Genomic DNA, 21,148 nt, shown 5'->3' with positions numbered 1-21,148 from the left:
AAGTTTTTAATGTTTGATTGAATTTGTAATATTTTGTTGGGAGTCACCCAGAGTGGCTGGGGAAACCCAGCCAGATGAGAGCAGTATGAATGAATAAATAAAATTATTATTATTTATTAGTTTTCCCCAGCCCATTTTGGAAATGCCAGGTTATGGACCCAGGGACCTCCTGCATGCAAAGCGGCCCCCCTGCCCTGAACTACAGAGCCTGTTTCAATCTGCCCCCCTCCCGGGAAAAGAAAAGGTGTGCCTTGAAGGAGTGCAGGCTCCTTCCCAAACTCCTGAGTCGGGGCCTGGCCCAAGCAAAGCCCGTGACCTAATTAGCGTGCCCCGTTAATTGGGGAAGGGCCAGCTGTTGAAGGGACACGCCACCGAGCCGCCTCTTTTGACGAGGTCTTGACAGGCTGGACTCTGGCGCCAGATGTACAAAGCCTCTCCCACCCCCTTTTCATGCCAAACCCGGGAGCCTGCTCTGGTTGTCAGCAATCAAACCCCATTAGTGCCGCTGGGGTGGGCGGGTGCTCCTCTCTTCTGCCCCCCTCCCCAAGCACGTATCCCACAGCGACCGGTGAAGGGAAGAGCTACCTTGCAGGCTAAGGTGTGGCAAAGGGCGGAGGGAGAGGGCATTGAATTGCTGCGCCATTTAATTGTCGTGTCATCTAATGGGGCCAGGGAGAACCACCAGCCCTTCAGGAAATGGAGGAAATGATTTTTGTCATGGTGGCGTTGCTGGGAAGGCAGGCAACTGCAAGTAGATACGTTGGTCACAGAACTTTTTTATTATTAAGTCCATAAGAAGAGAACATCTTCTGAGGCCCTCCTTCGTGTGTCTCCTCAAGAGGTCCAGAGGGTGGCAACACGAGAGCGGGGCCTTCTCTGCAGTGGCTCCCCGTCTGTGGAATGCTCTCCCCAGGGACGTTTGCCTGGCACCTTCATTATACACCTTCAGGCGCCAGGCAAAAACATTCCCTTTTAACCAGGCCTTTGGCTGATCCAATTTACATCCTATGCCTTTTAAAATGTGTTTTTTTTTGGGGGGGGCTATTGTGTTGTTGTTTTTAGTTTTATTAGGCATTTTGTGGTTTTATATCTTAATTTTATGCTGTGAACTGTCCTGACACCCCCAGGTATAGGACGGTACATCAATTCAATAAATGATCAAAATAATACTTCTGGTTCAGATAAGGGCCCATCAACTCCAGGTGACCCAATGGGAAGCCAGGAAGCAGGAAAACTCCCCCCCCCCGTGCTGTTTCAGCAGCTGGTTCTCAGAATGAAGGGCCGAGAAGTGTGTCTCCCTCTGGGAGGGTCAGGAGCCGCTGAGAGCCTCCTATTTCTCCGTCTCTGTGCCTCTTTTACGCCTCACGGGTGGCTTGTGCATCTATAGCCCCCCCCTTGCCACTCTGGATCCCAGGCAGCCCCCCCCCCACCCCTAAGCTCTGGCTACAGACCCAGCCCTGTTTCTCACCGGCCCCACCCCCTGCTGGGACCCTGCTGGGGCCCCTGGTCAGGCCACTGTGCAAAGCGGGTCCAGGTGGGACTTTGGCCGGATCCAGCTGCTCTCTTGGAGTGAGGCAGGTCCAAGGGCTGCCCCAAGGGGGCCCCGGGCAAGTCCACAGCCGGCCGCTGCATCCCCCCCCCCCCAAGGGACAGGGGACCTGGGCAGCTTCCTCCTTCAGAACACGGAACCGGAGCCCAGGATCCTGCTCCCACAGCGGCCCACCAGATCCCTGCCGATCCCTGCCAGAAGGATCTGAGCCCAAGAGCTCTCTCCCAGCCCCAGGATCCCAGCCTCTGGCCTTCCGAAGGATTGCTGCCTCCCCACTTTGGGGAAGAGGGAGCCCTTTGCAAGGAAAGTCTCAGCCCTGGTCGGCTGGGGCGGAGGGACGGGCCCCCCTGCCCCACCTGGGAACCTCCGGCAGAGTGATGGGTGAGCAGATTCCCCCTAACGAGCGCCGTGGGGCACCCCAGAGCCTCGCATCTGTCGCAAGACAACAATAGTGGCCCGTGGGGGTCGGTGGGGCTTGGGAGAAGCAGCCCTGGCCAGGCCCCTTTTGTTGTGGGGGCAGCCAGGCGTGCAATATGGAATCGGGTCTGACGCCCCCCACCCCCACCCCCCACCCCCGGTGGAAGGGGAGACGAGGTGAGAGGCGGCAGCTGGACCAAAAAAGAGGGAGAGGAAGGACGGAGACTGTGCAAGGGCCCTGGCGGAGAAACAGCAGAAGTGGGTGGTTCACAGATGAGGAAGCCGCAACCTTCCTGCTCCAGCAACAACCAGCATGCCCAGTGGTCAAGGGGGGCCTGAGTTCGTCGTCCCCAGCTTCTGGAGCATCCGCAAGGCTTTGCTGCAGCCGTAGACCCTTTCTTCAGTCGCAAATGTTTCCGGTGGAAGGGGGGCAATTTTCATTAGGATTAATAACAGGGGAAAGGTTAAGTGGGATTGCACTCCTAATGATGATTACAGCCCCCCCTCCATACTCCGCAATCTAAGGGGGTGAGGAACTGCTATAAGAGCAAAGATTGGAGTAGTTAGCATGTGCAAAGTGCAACTTTTTGGGTGAGCCCTACAACCCACCTTAAATGAGAAATGAGGGGGTTGAGGCAGCCTTTAGTTCCCAAACCCCCGCCCCCCGCCCCCCAGCTCCCGTTCTTTTGGGGCAACAAGCTCCAGTCAGCACCAGTGCGGCTAACTGCACATTGACAGATTGGGAATGGGCGCCTGGGGAGCAAACCGGCTGCTGAAGGCAGGGGAGGAGCATTTTGCAGCCTGAGTGTCCCATTCCCTTCTTCGCTGCGGGGGGGGGGGGAGTCCCAGGGGTGGGTGAAGGCAAAATGTGTGGAACAGCGGATGCCCCGGTACCTTTGTACAGTAAGCGAGTTTCAACACACGCACAAACCTCTCTGTCCTGCATTGAGACCAGCAAAAGGCGTCTGAGTACCAGCCTGAGCAGACACCGGTCTTTCTCACTATGCTGAGATGGACTGAAAGAAGTGAGAAAGTGAGAAATTATTAAAGAAAATATTTTCCCCTCCTTCATTCTGTTGGCTGAACTCTGCTGCATAGAAATCACACCAAATGTGGCAATTCTGAGACAAACATCAGAGAGAAATGTCTACCCAAGAAAAAGCAGAGCAAGTGAAACCCACACAGAGAGAAAGGGAAATGGATGTGTAAACAGAAAGTGGTGTGCCCACTTTGGAATGCAATCTCCTTTGGAGTAGCTGGCTGCTTTGGGCAGAAACAAAGGAGCTGTCCATCTGGCCTGGAGGGATTTACGACTGATGGGGGCCAGTCGAGATGGTTCATAGTCATTTTGTTCTCCTGCAATCAATACAAATCAGTTGCTCCAAGACTGAATCTGCCCTCTATGAGGACTAGTGACTTGGTGCGATGTCACAGCCTTGCCAAGGGCATCTGGTCCTGTTTTTGCAATCTCCACCACATCCTTCGCTTCCTTGTTTTTGATATCCCCTTTCCAGGGGGTGCAGGAATCACTGAATCCAACCAGTCCAATCCACAACTCAGAATATCCCCCAAATATCTGCTAGAAGAGGAATATGGCAGAGCCCAAACTGCCAAACTTCTGTGGAGAGATGTCCTTCATCCCCGTAACCACTGGAACCGCCCCCATGCAAGGAGAAGATTCCCTGGGGGGAATTCCCTAATCCCACTGCCCCAACCAGAGTCAGAGGGAAAGTGGGGGGAGCAAGAACTTCAGGATTTGAGTCCCTGGTGCTAAATTCTCTCATTCGAGGCAACGCCCGACTATGACAGCGAAACCGTCGCCATTAGCCAGCGTAAACCCAGCTGGCTTGAAGCGGAACCACCGTCCGCAGTGCCTGAGAGGCCACGTCATAGTCACTGGCCGCGATGGAAGAAGCTGAGAGTCGCCTGGCCAGAGACCACGCGGTGTCGCTTCCTTCCTCTGCCCCCCTTCCTGGCCAGGGTTTGGCACGGTGGGTCGCCTGCCCCGCCATCAAATGGGCTGCCACGTTTTGTCAATGGTCTGGATGTGCTCCTTGGCCTTCATCCGCAGCGAAGCGATGCTGGAGCTGCGCTGGTCCACGTCCTCCAGAGGGTACTTGTCCACAAAGGTGGTGGCGCACTGGTAGGCGGCGGGCGCCATGGGCTGCATGCTCTGGGGCATGGCGGGTGGGCTGTTGAGGAAGGAGTGCCCTGTGTAGGCCGGCTGGAGGGCTTGCGTGGGGCCCATGAAGCCCGGGATGCTGTGGACGGCCGTGGCGCTGGAGATGGGCGAGGTCAGCCACGGGTCCAAGGGCAGGGAGTTGCCGATGGGCCCCACGTTGGGGGCCATGGGGGGCCTGTTGAACGACAGCATGGGCGCATCGTGGAGCTTCATGGAGTTGGCCTCCATCTTCTCTTGCCGGCGCCACTTGGCCCTCCGATTCTGGAACCAGACCTGCGAAAAGGAGAAGCACCTTCTCAAAGCATCCACGGCATCATCAGCATCATCATCACTGTTGTTGTTGTTATTATTCTATATTTATTGGCACCCTGCCTTTCCCCCTGATGGCACTCATTGTAGCTTACAGTTTAAAAACAAGAATTGCTAAAAACAGAAAAACTATCTATCATCTATCTATCTATCTATCTATCTATCTATCTATCTATCTATCTATCATCTATCTATATCTATCTATCTATCTATCTATCATCTATCTATCTATCTATCTATCTATCTATCTATCTATCTATCTATCATCTATCTATCTATCTATCTATCTATCTATCATCTATCTATCCATCTATCATCTATCTATAAACTAAACATTGATAAAAACTATATAATTGCAATAAATTCAGCGGGCAGAATTCAGCGGCCAGCTCCACCACTTTGTCCCCAGAGCTCCTCGTTGTTCTTGCTCACCTGAACCCGGACCTCTGGCAAGTTGACTTTCATGGCCAGCTCCTCGCGGCTGTAGACGTCCGGGTAGTGAGACTTCTCGAAGGCCCTCTCCAGCTCATGGAGCTGGTAGGTGGTGAAGGTGGTCCGGTTCCGGCGATGCTTCTTCTTGGGCTGCTCCTCCTCCAGGATCTCCGGCATGGTCCCCTCGCTGTCCACGCTCTTCGGCAGCTCACTCAGCTCCCCCTCGCACTTGCTGAGGAACATCTCGCCCGTCGATCTGCGCAGAAAAGTCAGAGAACTCTGGATAGTTCTGAGCAGCGTACTTTTCAGGGGCAGATATAGTGGGTCCCATAGCAGTGGCCAGGAATTCCCGGCAGGCAATTAGGAGAGGAGGAGATGGGTAGAGGAACGATGGGTTGCTTGGTTCCTCCTTCGCTGGCCAATGGCGGCTGCAGAGCCAGTGCAGAAATTTAAAGGGCCCGCCAAGGGCTAGTCCGCTTGGTATATGAATGATTGCAATTAGCCAAGAGGTTTAGTAAACCGAGTTTCTAGGCTAAACATTGCGAAGAACTTTCTAGTGTTTTGCACAAAGCAAAACATAGCCATCGTTTGAATTTTTCCACTTACCCGAATTTTGCAATGAATGCAGGAGCCAAGCAAGCTGTACAAAAATGTTTGTACTGAGCTAAAAGTGTGTCTCAGAAATTCACAAACTAGTGAAAATAACCCACGAAACCCACGTTATATCAAAAGAAATCACTTTGCAAAAATATGTGTGGGTGCTTGGGGAAATTGCATACAGAAATGGGCATATTAGGATGCATTTGCCATGAAATGTTGATGGGTTTTCATGAAGACTCACTTTAAACAATATTTTTGCAAATTGAGGTGGAAACAAGGAGAACTGAGCTTGAGACTGGAAAATGAGAAACTGTGAGAAATCGCAATTAACACATTAATGCGCGCCACATTCTGTGTGCAAAGCAAGTGTTCTAGCTCTGAGCTAGTGTTCTTCGCCTAAAAATGAAATAGGATTCTGGTCCTCATAACTCTGTTGCCCACACTGACTGGCAGCAGGTGTCTGGTTTGACAGGACCTCATTGCGCTTGGAGATGCCAAGGGTCAAACTGAGAGCATGTGTCTCCCTACTGCATCCCAACCTGAAATGTCATCTATGACTTTATGCTAAGGAGGCAGTTGATGCATTTAAAGAGGAATCTATCAAATTTGCAATGTTCAAAGCTGTATGAGATCCGCAACACCCTGTTTTTGATGCAGTTCTCCTACCAAACAACCTTTTAAAAAATGAACATATTACAGGAAAGTGTGCATAAAATTGAATATATGCATATGAAAATAACATTCAATGATACATAACGTTAGGATAAATGTCTTTCAAAAATGTGTTTGTTAAGTAAAAACTGCATACCAAAATCTGATTGTTAGCATAAATTTGCATTAGAATGCTAGGGAATTTTCATAAGGATTAATGTTTTTCTCTTACAAGCTGTGGCAGAAATGTGGAAAGCTGAATTTAAAATGGGAAAGGGTCTTTCCATCCCTCCTTTAGGGTTGCAATAAGGGAATCCTTAGTCCCCTAAGGATAGGGCCATCTTTCCTGCCTCTCTAAGGCAAAAGAAAAAAACGCCCCTTTTGCAGATAATAATTAACAACAATAAAATATCAACAGTTTGGGAGTAGAATCCCAGACCAGCTCATTGCCTCGGGTACAATTTAGTGCAATTTAATTATTCCCCAAAGTTGATTGCAGCTGTTTAAAAGCAGGGTGGGGTGCTAGTACCTCAGATTTGAACTCTTTCGGTGAAGAAAATGAAGAAGGCCTGGTGAGATGTCAGGTCCAAGGGGGATGCCAGCAGGTGGAAGCGGTCAGAGGCTCCTGATCTGCCTGCTGCTTTCCAAGTTGGCGCAACGCTGGGTCTGCCGAGCTCACTACAAGAGCCCTGATCCTGGCTAAATCCCTGGATCAGGCGGACGAGGAGACACCTGTCTCGTGCCACTACTTCCTTCCTCCCCCCCCTCTCTCTCTCACACACACACATCTAGGGTAACCTTCTACCAAGCCAAGGGGTGGTCCTGCCCCCAAAGGCAAAGATTCTAGACCTCATGGCCTTGAATAAGGCCATTGTTTCCAAGAGGAACTGAGGAAGTGTCCAGGAGTCCCTCTCCCTCTGTGGGGCAACAGGGGCTGCAGGGCTGCAGACAGGGAGTCCCTTTGAAGCCCCACCAGGGACTGAAGCTCCCACGGGGAGTCCCCTTCTCCTGCCTCCTTCCGAGTTCTGCACGGGGGACACGGAGCCCATGGAGCAGCAGGAAGCTGGCAGGCTTGCAAGGCAGGAAAGGGGGGGCTGGATGAGAGTGGACTGAGGCTGGTGGGGCAATGTCCCCTTTACGTGACTGGACCAGTCTCTACCGCCAGTTTGTGCCCTTGTAACAATGTCCCCCCAACTGTTAGGGAGAGGCTTGCAAGCGTTCAGCTACATAGCAACACAAACGGGACTTGCAGTCAGATGTCGTGATCCAGCCAGACAGATATGTTCTCCTTTTCAGATGCTCCTTTTAAAATGAGTTTCTGCCGACTGGCAGAAGGAGCTGTTAAGGATTTCGAGCCTCAGTTTCCCAATGGCATGCTGTGGATTCCCCCAGGACCTCCGCAGCCAACTTAATTATGGTGATAAGAGGGTGAGGTATAAAAGGAGAGAGGGAGGGAGGCTTGTGGGAGAGGAGCAATCATTGCAGTTTGGAGATACAGAGAAAGTGGGGGCAGGATTGTGTCCCCCTGTGCCATACGAAGAGCAGGCTAATGGTGCATTGATTTCAACGGGACTTCTCCTGTCACAGTGTGGGTAGGGACAGGAATCTCCCAGATCCAGGGGGCAAATGCCTCCCGCTATAATTCTGTGGGGCCCCCAGGGATACCCCCAGCCCCCTCCTCGCTGGCCTGGCCCTGCAACTTCCTCTGAGGCTGCCTCTCCCTGGCCTGAATGGAGAACGGGGTGTGGGGGGGGGGACCCTTGTGCGGCTAGGATGTAGCTGTTTGTGCAGAGGAGTCACCCAGTTTTGCGCCTGAGACCCTCCCCACCCCCAGCACCATGTGTCCTGCTGTTCCAAAGACTGCCTACCATGACATTGTGGCTCACTGGCTGAAAACTGTCCCCGGTCCCAGTTGCACAGCAAATGATTTTGGGAAGGGGGAAGCTTTTCTAAAGTGGCCTGAAATGAACGCTGCTGGGGGGGGGGAGGCTGGGGGGGGGCGTGTTTGTGTTTCTGAGCCATCATTTTTGCTCCCTGAAAAACTGGCCTTGCACACCTTATGGCGGCGTAAGCATTTGTGGCATTATATTGATTCGGGAAGTGGCGAGTAATTTGCATGGGCCCTGATCCAACAGGAAATTCTCCTGTGCAACCCGCATGTGTCGCTCTCACCAGCTGCCACATAGCGACCTACTGGGCTAAGTTCAAGGTGTAAAAGGCCCTATAGAGTGTGGGATCAGGAGACCTGAAAGGCTGTCCCCCCCCCTATATTCCCATTGACTCTGTAGGTGATGCCACCTTCTCAGGAGTTTCCTTCTGCCCAATGTAGGCCCTTTGGAATTCCCTTTCCATTAAATGTCTTCTGGGCGCCTCCTCTTGCAACAAGCCTTTGAAGTAGAGAACTTCCCAATCTGCATCTGCATCAGAATTGCTTTTTGCAATTCTTTTAAAGACTGTTTGATCACTTACTGATGCCTGTCCCCCCCCCCCACCGCCCCTGCTCCTTAGGAAGGAAGGGGGGGATATAAACATAATCGCAAAAAATAAATGTATAGCCCTGTCGTTTGTGCAGGAGACGTCCCTGTTGGGTCTGCTATGCCTTTCCCCACTCCCTGGGCTGGATCCATCACCCTCAGCGATGCTCTGGATCCGGCCCTCAGGCCTAATTTTGTGTAGGGCCTAATTTTGCCCTACACAAAATTAGAAGGGGGAAGGAATCCAATTTGGTTCATGTTTAAAGACAAACCTGCCTAAGTCACACTCCCTAAAACGAAACAATATTTGCTCCGCCCAGCCACAACCTGGAAATGTGGAGAACTTAAGAATGGAAATGATGCAACCCCCCCCCGCAAAATCTGAGAAACTGAAATTAATGGATTTCCCCCTCCCTGTACAAAATTTCGCACTGCAACAGAAAGTTTGTCTCTTAGGCACCTTCCCTTCGCCGCCCCACCCCAACAAAATTCTTCTGACACCCTGTTGCATTTCCATCTGTAGCCCCCGCCCTGCAGGATTTGTGCCCAGGCCAGGTGGGGTGGAGTTGTCCACAAGTGACTTCCTGGGAAAAGAAACTGAGTCAGTTTCAGCTCTCTTGGTCCAACACTTCCTTCCACAATTCAGCCTCTTGGCCTTCCCAGGACTCAAGAAGGCAGAGGGGAGGTCAAAAGATGTGATGGATTGATTTATTTATTTTCAAACCCTTAACAAAAGGTCTTAGCTAAAATGTATGTAGTTAGAAAAATAGACAGTTTATTTATCCACGTTTTCCTGCCTGATTGTCCTAGCCAGGCTCCGTATGCCTTTCCCCCCTCATATCTTTTTTCTTTCTGAAACAATCAACTCCACCTTATGCACAGCAGGTTTTTTCCCCCTTTTTGGCTTTAAGTTCTTAAGCTCGAAGATTGAAAGGAAAAGCATCGCCGAGACGCACAATCTCTTGGGGATTTAGTTGCTATCCGAATGTTGATTTATTCTTAAAAGACACTTTTGCTTTCCGGAAATGTTACAGGGACTGGAAACAGGATGGGGGGCAGAAAGGGCATTTTGCTGGGCCCACGTGGCAAAGGGGGAGCAGTTCTGGAATATTGGGGGGGTCCCCCATGCCCTCCTAATATGGTCTAATATTGGGGAGGAAAGTAATAAAAGTTCCCAGCTGTAGAATTCAATGAAGCCGGCCTTCTTGGGAAGGAGAGAGAGACTTCCTGGAATGTAGAAATCAGGTCAACTGGGGCTGGGTGTTATATTCTTGCTTCAGCTGATCAGCTTGAACGGCCTATTGATGACCTTAATTTGTATTCAAAATAAAAAAATTCCTTCCAGTAGCACCTTAAAGACCAACTAAGTTAGTTCTTGGTATGAGCTTTCGTGTGCATGCACACTTCTTCATAATAATAATAATTTGTATTATTATTCACATCTATGTTGGGATGCCGTGATTTCAGTGGGGTCGAGGGGTTAAGTTTGGGCCCCTCTGCAACTCACTGCTATGCTCTCCTTCCTCCCTTTCAAATTGTTAAAATAAAAAAAAGCAATTATCCTCTATATTTGCAGCCCCTGTTCCAGGGGTTGGGAGTCATACCAAACCTCTAGCACTCTCTGGAACTGAGAGGAAAACAATCTACTTGTCTCAATTTTCTGTCAGGATTTGGTATGAATCTTTGGCAAAATCCCCCAGGGCAGCAACATTAACAAGCGATGGATATAATAATAACGGAAGGAAACAAGAGAAAAGAAAGATGGTTACGAAGGCTCTGTTACCTGCTCCCGGCCCTACTTGGATTTGCTCAGAAGTATTTAACTTTGACGGTCCCCTTCAGGAAGCCAAACAAGCGGCTCACTCGCTCCCAATCTTCTGGCTTGGCAGCCAAGATGCTCCGTGGTCGCCTTAGCTGTCACGGACCCCACCTCGCCCAAAGCCCCAAGGAGATTCTTTATTTAGTCTTGCAGATGTCACCGGACCCTTGCAGATTGGAAATGAGTCCAGCGGATTAGGACGAGGTTATTAATTGGAGGCCTTCCCCTTTAAGAATGATTGACAGTTACTTTCTGGCTAAGTAATTGCTCTAAGTGTCCCCTTGGTTCATCCACTGGGCTGGGCTGGGCTGGGGGCGGCTGGCGGTGCGGAGGGGACACCGAGGAGGCACCGCAATGATGGGCCAAGCGGCGCCCGCCCCCTCCCCACTTGGATTGTCTTCCACACAAAAGCACCCCGCTGCAGTTTCCCCTCGTAATCCCCTCATTACAGGAGAGGGAAAGAATGATTAGACACAGAGAGAAGAAAAGAAGGGGCGCCACAGAAATGGAGGGGGGTTTCCGCCCCGCCCGGGAGGGCGGAAACAATGGCCTTTGTCTTTGGGCAGCAGGCTGAAGGGATGGATCCCAGGGCGGGGTGGGGGGGTGGAAGGAGGGCCACTTCCTAACTTGGGCTCCTTGCTCTGCAGCCAAGGGAGGCCTGAACTGGCATGGCAGGCCTGGAAGCACCACAAGGACGCTTTGGGGGGTCAGGTGCAAAGCTGAATGTGGCTGGTGGCGTAATGCCACTGATGAGCCCTGGGCACAAGCGAGTAGCAGCTTCAGCAGCCCTGATGTGTGTCCAAGTGTAGGGAGACACTGCTTGAAGGAGCACATGCAGGAGGAGAGAAGCTTCTGGCAGGATTGTGGCCCACAGGCCTCTCCCTCCGCCCCCGTTTCGTCCTCCGAAATGCAAGTGACCAGGCCTTATGGGGGGGCCTCCCTCTGACACCCCCCCCGATGCCTGGCTGTGTGTGGCCAGGATGGAGAAGCTATGGTGGCCCTTGGATTTGAGGCCGTTATCTGGGAAGCACCTCTTTGCATTGGACACCACGCCCTCGGCCTCCAAAATGTACTGAGATACTTGGACCATTGCGAAGAGCCCGGCTGGGTGAGAGGCCGGTATCCTGCTCTCAAACCTGCATCTGTGGGAAGCCCACAAGCCAGGGTCTGCCCCACGTTTTGTCCCTCAGGAGAGAGAGAGAGGGAGACACATCCACAGCAGACATTTGAAGCACCTTGAAAGTACATGGCTTCCCCCAAGAACCCTGGGCAGTGAGCTACCATTTGCAGGACCATTCACAAACTAAACTTCCCATGATTCTTTGGAGAAGCCATGCGCTTTCAATGCGCTTTAAATGCCGGCTGTGGGTGGGAGCTGTTCCTCTCCCTACGCAGCTCCCGTTCACCTGCCATGACTAACAGATGTTGACTATGGTGGGGCAGCTGAGTCAGTTTGGGCTTCTCTCGCTTTCTCACTTTTCCCAGTCTAAGGTTCGGTTCTTCAAATTTCTACATCATTTTGCAATTATTGCTATTTCATCATGAAAATTCATGAGTGTTCTAGTGCAAATTCCTCCGAATGATACACAAGTTTTTATGCAGTTTCCCAGTGACCTTTTTCAGTGTAAGGGCCAAAATCTCTTCCGTGCAGGCTTCTGGGGGCAAGGGGGGGCGGCTCTGAGATTTCCCAGCCTCGTTCTAGACTGGGGAAGTAAAGAATCTGACAGAACTCATAACATGATTGCTTTTCAGAATGTAAGCTTTGAAATGTTCTATTTTGTATAAACTGTGAGCAAAGGATTTAAAACATAGTTACATTGTGTTCGTTGTATTTCTGTGTCTTTTTCACACACCACGCTCAAAGCGGCTTACAGCAAAGAAAACACAAGCACATTTGCAAAAACAATTTAATTATTATGAAATGAAGGCAGCAAAACAACACAAGAGCAAATCTAGTCGCATGCAAAAGGCAACATTTCAGTGCAGCACTGTAAATATAGCAAGATTACATAAAGGGCCTCCAGCACCCCACAGCAAAAATAAAAAGGAAGCTTCGCAGGTTCCCTTTGGTCTGAGAAATGCCCCCCCCCCCGAATATCCTCTGACCGCTTCCTGGTGATGTGGTGCTTGCGGCCTGGCAACATCCCAGCACCCTCTCCTGTCCCACCACGTCTGTTCCTGGAGGGACCTTGCGATGGGTTTCATGGTTGCCCCTTTTGGGTCCAGGGAGGAATTTGTCCCCTCAGGCGAACTGGGCCTGTCTGAGGGTTTGCCCACAACTTTGGCGGATATGGCACTGGGTTCGTTCCTGGTCTTTGGCAGAGGGAGAAGAGTAGCCTCTGCTTCCCTCTGAGGTCCATTTGCCCAACACTAAACTCATTGACATCTGTAACCACCAAGCTTGTGGCCTATTTTAAAACTGTTTTTGTGCCCTTCTTTACTGATATGGCAGAGCAGGCTCAGGGTACGCAAATTGGCCACACTTTGCCTCCTGCAAGTCTTCCAGAGGCTGGTTTCTCAAATGGATTTTAAGGGAAGCACAACCCACACAAACTCAGGTTTTCTTTGGTGAGAAGAGCAAAATCCAGCCATGCCCCTGCTGTTTGGCCTGTGGAGGATTAAAAGATTCAAACGTTTTTGTATCGCGAGAAGATGCTCCTCTGCCGTGCGCCTTCGTGTTTCTGTGCACAAATAGCTTTTTCAAAAAAACAACCCCCCCCCTCAAATAACGAAGGCTTAGTTTGGATTCTCCAACAGCTCTCTCTCAATGAAAATATATACTATATATTGATTTTATATTTGAGGTTTCTAAGCAGAGGTTGGGTGGCCATCTGTCAGGGATGCTTTGCATTGCACTGCAGTGGGTTGGACTAGATGCCCCCTACTTGTGGGGGTCCCATTGGGGCATCTGCTTGGCCAGTGAGAGAACAGCACGCTGGACTCATGGGCCTTTGGCCTGATCCAAGAGGTTCTGATTTAAAATGTTCAAAAATAACCCCGCATGATTTCTAATGCGGCTCATTGCACCTCCTTCTCCCACTCCGTGTTCTTGCTGGGACCAGCATGCTTCCCCTCCAATGTCCAGCTGGGGAACAGAGAGCTTTCGAGTTTGTACAGCGCCCCCCCCCCCCGACTTAGCCAGCAACGGAGGCTGTCACCCCTAGAAGTGCAACGCTGGCATTCTTTCAACCAGAAGGCAATTTGGTCTTGATTTTACCACCCCTGAGCTTCCACCATCTGTCCCAAGTGGAGTCGGGCTCCTTTAAATTCATTTCATTAATTAAATGACATTTCAATTAAATCAACTATTTAGGCGTAATAAGCAGCCCACCCGCAAAGCTGAGAAAGAGAGCAAACGAGCCATTATTATTCACCAACTGCAACACATGCACGTGCAAAACCATTTTTAAAGAAGAAAAGTTCTTTTAAAAATAATCGTCGTTTCATTTTATTTTCAAAGGGAAGCATTTAACGTCACAAGAAAGAGAGACTCCAATCCAAGCTAGATGCTTCCTCCTTGTTCTGGGGGTGAGGGGACTTGAGAGCTCCCAGGGCCAAGTCTTTCAGCATAAGGCTGACACCATTTACCGGGGGGGGGGGGTGATGGGAGCCAACAACATGTGCAGGACGACCAGGGAAGATTAACCTTCCTTTCTCTCCGATTCTCATCTTCCCAGTCTTAAAATTCATTTTTCCATGTTTCTGCATTGGTTTGAGATTCATTAATTTGTAAAGTCCTCCTAAAAATTTTCCCCAATATATAAATGTTTTCAGATGCAATTTTGGCCAATATACTTTTTCCGCAAGGCAATATAAAGTTATTAGAATAACTTGTAACTAAGAACTTAAACCTGAGTTCACACATTTCCTCTTCCCTCCCAACCTACTTTGGAGTCATTCTTCTTAGATTGTAAGCCTGAGAGTCAGTTAAAAGAGAGAGGAAGGAGTTGTCCTTCGTGTCCCTGGAGACGGAAGGAGGATGCTTGCAAGTCGCCCGGCAGAAAATGCTGGTCTCCTGAGCAGCGCTGCCTTTCCCCTGACCAAAGCCGGTACGTCCAGAGCCTGACCCAAGGTGGGTTCCAAACACATGGCAAAAGAGGAAGAAATGTCCCGCCCCGATGCATGTTTTGGTTAAAAGTGGGTGGTGGTTCTGAAAAGGTTGAAGACTGGACCATACTGGGGGAAACAGAGGAATAGTCTGGCTGGATGCAAGATGGCTTCCCAGGTTCCTGCCCATTCAGAATCATGAGGACTAGCACCTGACTTTGCTAGCACCACTAGGAAGCTCTGGGGAAGTGAGGCAAGCCCTCTGCTGGGGTGCAGGGCCTGTGAGGTGCTTCACAATGCCCCTGATGCAATGCTGCTCAGATTTCACCTGGGGGTGGATCTGCTGCGGATTGGGGCCAGAAAGCACAGTGGTTGATCTCAGGGTAAAGGTCCTGGAGCCAGGGATCTCGGGGCTCCGTTTCTGGCAGGAAGGAAAGCGGCGAACCCAGCTGCCCTCTGCCAGCCTGAGCGGTGTGAGGATTTAGTTTTTCCACACCCTGCCAGGCTCCCCCTCCTTGCCCCCCCCCCACCTAACCTCCTTAAGGTGTCGTCAAAGGAGGGTGTTGAGCAGAGAGGAGGAAGAAGCCGGAGGGCGATTATTTGCCCAATGATGATAATTGCCTTCCCAAGACGCAGATAGCAAATTGATTTCCTTCCTAGGCCGGGTCCTGTAATCACTTCATCACTTTAAAATATTAATGCTACACTTCTTTCCTCGTTTCCCAATTACCCTAATTGAAGCCAAATTGGCTAAAGAGGTGCAAGGCAGGGGTATCAAGGGGGTTTAGTTCACTCAAATGACAGTTTTAAACTTGACTAAGCCTATTAGACACCAAAGCTGATAACACTTAGAGACGCTGTGTCAGCTTACTGGAGGGGGGGGGCAAAGGATTGGGGAGATGGGGGGGGACTAAGGCCAAGAGCTGGATGGCGGGGGGGGGGGAGGTGGCCACGTGACTAGCTCTTAAAAGGACTTAGCACCTTTTCAGTTCATTAAGAGAACTTTGCTGGATGGGGCCAAGGCTGGATCAGGGTGGGGTGGAATGCAGAAGGGGCCCAAAACACCCGGGGGCAGTTTATTGGGCAGAAAGGTGAGCAGCAGGGAGAAAGGAACTAGTTAGAGGGGTTCAGAGGTCCTTCAAGGCATCCTCCCACCACAATACTTCTGCCCCTGCATTTAGAAATCATAAAAATGTGGAATGCAGCGAGGAATGCTCCTGTTTGGGGTGCCAGCCAGCTGCCCCTCTTCGGACTAGATGACCCTTGGGGTCCCTTCCAAGTCTACAACTCTATGCCCTGGAAAGGGGGGGGAGCTAGTGATGGCCGAAAGTCTGAGAGGGCCTAGGGAGAGCCTGCTAGATCAGACTCAGGTCAGCCCCACACCGCACATTTAATTAACCCATGGCACCAATCCCTGTGTCAATTAAAACACCCTTGAACAAACATTGAAACACAAAAAGGAGATCTCAGCAGGCTGCTGTGGATCCCTCTTGTAGTCACCAATTGCCCTCTGCTCCTGGATCAGACCAGAAATCCACTCTGCCCAGCACCCTCCTTCCAACAGTGGACAGTCAGAAGACCACAGCCAGCCCATCGTTCTGCCCCCCCATCTCTGACCAGAGCACCCACCGTTCTGAAGGGACGGTGCCATTCTGAAGAAGGCCTGCCTAGGACTGTGGCCACAAAATCGTGCTCTCCACGCCTGTAGCATCAGAAGGGGGGACACAACTAGCTTTGATAGCTCTGGCCAACTCCACCCGGAAGAAGTCTCTGTACCGCTCTTCTTCCTGACATGCGCCTGGAACCCAAAGCCGCTAGTGTGGGGCATTCCCACATGACAATATGCCCCGTTTCCCTAGGTTATCTCTAAGCCCCGCGAGATTACACTGGGAAATCAATCTGATTACACGCACCCCAGCCCCATTTCCGCCACATCCAAGGCTGAGCTGGAGGTGACAGCTGCATGCTCCAAGCGCTGGCACAGCCCTGCGGCCGTCCTGGCACCGTTGTGTCCTGGAGAGGTGCAGGTCAGATGGTGAAGATGTGGGATTGTTGCATTGAGCCAAAGATCTCCCAGCCCACCCCCAACAAACTCACACATACGTGCACACAACGTTCAGTTCCCCCGCTCCATACCCTCTCCTGGCACAGATGCTGAGTCCGGCCACAGCGGAAATAATCCCCAGAGGCAAACAGGTGCCCTTATTGGCTCCACTCGGCTTCCTGCACTCGGCCGCTCTGGGTGCAGGCCGAGTCCCAAAGCAAGCCTGCAAGGCCTGAGCAGGCTGAGCTGGTCTTGCAGGTGTGGTGCTTTCCCATCACCGCAGCAGCCGGCCATCGTCCCCAGAGCCTGAGCTCCACTGCAATCCAAAACCGTCGCGCAGTCTCCCCTTGCAGTGCTTGTGTTGTGATAAGGTTAACTGGGCTTAGTCAATTAATTAATATATTGCTGACGTGCTTTTGGGACCTTTGGACGAAATGGGCTTGGGGGTGTGTGTGAGAATGTGTTATCATTCTCAGTAATCAATCCCATCAGGTCTTATTAACTAGCTCATTGTTTCATTACGATTCTTAATCTTGGGTTGTTTGGTGAAGAGAGAGAGAAGGGCAGGCAAACGGAGGCCAGGGGCCCCTGCGTAGAAGGAGCAGGATCCTCCACTTACTTTGCAGAAACACAGCGTAAGACACGGGCTGGCATTTTCTGAAAATGCAGTGAAATCAGGGGTGAGCCAGAAATTGGGATTTGCAGAACCTGCCCTCCAATTTCCCTCCGTTGATACCAAGGAAAGTGCTCTTGGACCCCGAGAGAAGGGGCAGTTACGTCCACATGGGCAGTTTTGCCCCCCTCTGGTCCTGACCTGCACTCAGCTCTCACCTGCAGCAGCGCCTAGAAGCTGCCACAGTGGCCACAATCCCCGGAATGGCTCCCACTGGTGAGTGTAGCCAATGGGTCTCACACCCTCGGGGGGGGGGGGCGAGGGGCTTCCCCTGTATGCAAAGACAAGCTCTGGCAGATGGAGCAGACCAGACCAAGCGTGGGTCCAGCACTCAAGAAGGCAGTTTCTGCATGTGCTGGGGAGGGAAGGGGGGGTAGATGGGGCTTTTCCGCCTGGGAAGGGAGGCCATCAGGGAGAAGGAAAACTCTGATCCTTTGCAATTCAGCCATAAAACACTGCAGCAAACTGATAGCTTTTATATCCATTCATTCCACATCACTTCATTTTTGCCCCTTCAAGTTGCATTGAGAGCAGTTGATAGTCTTTTATAGAAACATGGCAGGGGTGTTGCCCATGGGGAGAGGGGTCTAGAATGAAATCCCACCCCCCACCTCCCTCCGGCCCAGTTCCACGCTCTTCTTCTGGAATCCCACAGTATATTTTAAAAGGGTTCAGCTGGCTTAGTCTGCTGGGGACAGAAGTTCCAGGCAGATTAGACCTCACAAAAATAGGCAGGCATTAAGCCATCTGAGTAGCTGGCAACCTCCTGTGAACGCTTACCTTTAAGCCTCACGGTACCTGCGGAGAGCAAACGTGTCAAGGGGACGCCTGGCTTGCCCGACAACAGGCAAGAGTCATGGCTGCAGCAGGGCCTGCGCTAAGGGAAATGCCAAGCCCCTTCCCTGGAAAGTTTGGCATTATTAGTATTATTATTAGCTATCATTACATTGATCAGTCATTTTGCATCAAAAAGCAATTGAAACATTAAAAATATATATAATACAATGGACAGTACAAAAAAATATGAAATGCCCTTCCAGCAGTGCCCCCTAAAAGATGGGCCTCCCCCTGCACAGGAGGCAATCACAGGTCTGGGCAAACTGACACCTGAGGAGCCTGTGTGGTGCAGTGGCTAGAGTGTGGGAAAGGGAACTGGGAAAGACCAGGGTTCAAATCCTGCTGAGATTCCTGCATTGTAAAGGCTCAGATGGCACAACCCTTGGATCCTCATGAAGCTCACTGGGGGACTTTGGGCCAGTCAGGGTCTCCTGGCCTGATTCACATCCCCAGGCTGTTGTGAGGATGAAAATGGAGAGGATGCGAACCATGTGCACCTTAGAGATATAGATATAAACGCAGCAATCCATCCATCCATCCATCCATCCATCCATCCATCCATCCATCCATCCACCCACCCACCCACCCTCTGGCTAATTATTACTGTATCAACAAGTATGTTTCTATTCCTCGTTACTTGCTGGCATGCCATGAAAAGTGCAGGTGCAGGATTCAACCCAACTGTCCAATAGAAGCAACCCTCTGGCTGCCTCCCAGTGTTTTGTCCAATGAATGCAAAGTCACCAGGGTGGGTGCGGTGAGGGGGGAGACAGACCAGCGGGAGGCCTTTCTTCTTAACTGCTACAAGATGAACTGTTGCTGCACGGCTGCTGAACTGGACATTGGTAGCATTCGCCTGGCCGCAAGGTTTGTGCTTCACAGCCGTGAGTCTTTCCCATCAGCTAAGCTGGATTCCCACTTCCGAATCCCCGCCCTCCCTCCACGGCATGTGCTGGCAACAGGAGCAGAATACCTTGGTGCCGGAATCCAGCTCAGAGGGAGACACAAACAGATTAGGTCGAAAGACTTGATCAAGGGTCGAAAGTCTGGATGGGAGACAAGACAGGGATTGGAAGAGAGGAGAGGCTGCTTCCAACAGGAATTTGCTAATCTTTGCTTGGCTGAGACCACAGGATTGTCAGCAAACGCCTTAGCTCAGTCTCCTCCAGGGAAGTAGAGGCAGCTCCTGGGATGATGGAACCTGGAAGTCAGGCTCTGGTTGCAGGAAGCCTGGATGCGGCCTCCGGCTGAGTCAGGACACCAGGAGCATCTTGGTCAGTGCTGTCTTCACTGGCTGGCAGCATCTCTCCAGGCAGGAGACGCCAGGGATTCAACCTGCAACCATCTGCATGCAAAGTGGGTGCTCTGCCATTGAGCTCGTCTGCCCCTAAAAATATTCTAGTCTTTGTGGACTGCTGAGGGCTGTCGCCTGTGTTGCACAGAGGCCCAGGGAACCTCAACCAGAAGTTGGCCTTGTTGGCCCCATGTTGTGCAAACTCTCTTCTGTCTGTCACAGATTCTGCCGGCATCCTTCCTTTTGACTTTCATGCATCCCCTGAATACTGTTTTATGGCAACACTTGAAACTATGCACTTCTTTAAAATTTCCTTGCACAACTACTGATTTTAATTATTGCTCTGCATTGGTTTTAAAGTTTTCTTAGGCTGCTTTATGTCATCCTGAAGTTTTTATAGGGGACAGTATATAAATACCTTCTAAGTAAACAAATTAACTAGCCATGTTTTTTTCCCAGATACTGGAACTTGGTGGGGGGGACGTTTTGGATGGAAAGCGCTGTGTCCACAGGCATAATTTGAGGTGGCTGGGGGGGGGTTCAAGCCATATGCCCCCCTATCTTTTTCATGCCTCTGTAGAGCTGGTGTGCCTGTTCCAGAATGAGATGGGATCAGCTGCGCCCACAAATTGGCTTAAATTTAAACCAGAGCAATAAAGAAGGCAGTGGACCAATTTCTTTGATTTAATACGCAAAGAACTAAATCCACCCCGAGCTTTCGACCTGCTTTACCAGTTCTGGCTTGGGGTCCCCAGCAGGTGGAGGGATAGGAGCAGCGTGGTTTGGGGGAGCAGAGCATCCAAGACACAATGACAGAGCCTGCAAGGGCCTCAATTTTCCAGGTCTGGGGAGGTGCTGTGCTCAGGGGTTGCATGCAGGAGGTCCCACCTTCAGCCCCTGAAATCTGCAGCCAAGTCTAAAACCCACGACTGCCTTTGCAGATGAGCGGGCCAACAGCCTGTCTTCAGAAAAGTTTGGGAAAGACTCCCATCAGAAGTTTGGGAGCGCCACTACCTCTAAGACTTGACAATACTGAGCTAGATGGTCTGACTCTGTCTACAACCATTTCTCATGAAGAACTTCCTTATTCTTCTCTGCAGTTGAGTAACAAGCGATTGAGGAAACAGCAACTCTCTGTGGAGGTGGCTTCAGTCCTTCCCCAGATATCCCAGCCACCAACCCATCATGTGGGGCAGGGGCAGCTTTGGCACAGACCTTGTCCTGCTCCTCAGGGCCCTTCCCAACAGCTGCCTGCCCGGGCCCCTTTCCCTCTTCCCATCTGAGGCGGGGCCATTTTAATTCCTACAATGTCTGCCACAAGGCGTCCCTTTGAAGCATTGTGGGAAACTAAAATAGCAACCCCCCTTCCAAGCTCTTCAGTGAATATCCACTGGCACAGCAGCAGGGGACCCACGGAAGTAGCGATGTAGCCCAGCCACCCGACTCCCCTCAAAGCTGGAGCCAGCCCAAGGCACACAGCAAAGGGCTGCTGGCAGGACTATGGGGCAAGTTGCACCGCATGTTACGGAGCAACTGAAGTTTTCCAGGGGCAGATATGCCCGTTGGTTCAGTTCAGCCCAGGGATCCCCTCCATCTCTGACCCGGCTGCAAAGCAATGAACAATTATTCCTTAAGCCTGCAATTCCTGAATCATCATTTCACAAGATTCATTTTAAAGATAAGGGGGTGGGGAGAGAATGGTCAGAGGTTTGGCTGTTTTAAAAATGACACATGTTGCTGCGAGAAAGTTTTTTCCAGATAAGCAATTGGAAAGGAGGAAAGTGTATCTCCAGGCTGCAGAAACAAGACCACTCTTATGG

General features: G+C 51.1%; 1 protein-coding gene across 1 annotated transcript; it reads right to left on the bottom strand.

Annotated features, from left to right (window-relative positions):
• Positions 1-3,122: 3,122 nt before the first annotated feature.
• LOC308577678 (retinal homeobox protein Rx1) lies at positions 3,123-10,504 on the bottom strand. The gene is made up of 3 exons (XM_081178071.1): positions 10,398-10,504; positions 4,890-5,145; positions 3,123-4,421 (listed from the first exon to the last, which is right to left on the bottom strand). Exons 2-3 carry the CDS (start codon positions 5,130-5,132, stop codon positions 3,978-3,980), a joined length of 687 nt encoding a protein of 228 aa, XP_081034197.1. The 5' UTR covers positions 5,133-5,145; positions 10,398-10,504; the 3' UTR covers positions 3,123-3,977.
• Between the last annotated feature and the right edge of the window lie 10,644 nt (positions 10,505-21,148).

This window comes from Podarcis bocagei (assembly GCF_964188305.1).
Source record: "Podarcis bocagei genome assembly, chromosome: 18".
NCBI lineage: Eukaryota > Metazoa > Chordata > Lepidosauria > Squamata > Lacertidae > Podarcis > Podarcis bocagei.
The sequence above is the reverse complement of the archived record's forward strand: the minus strand, read 5'-3'. Positions and strand labels throughout refer to the sequence as shown.

Bases quoted from the DNA above. Each gene is read 5' to 3' on its own strand.
- LOC308577678 (XM_081178071.1), bottom strand. From the start codon at position 5,132: ATGTTCCTCAGCAAGTGCGAGGGGGAGCTGAGTGAGCTGCCGAAGAGC. The intron at 4,422-4,889 runs GTGAGCAAGAAC...TCCTTTTCGCAG, and splicing joins TGCCAGAGGTCCGGGTTCAG to GTCTGGTTCCAGAATCGGAG.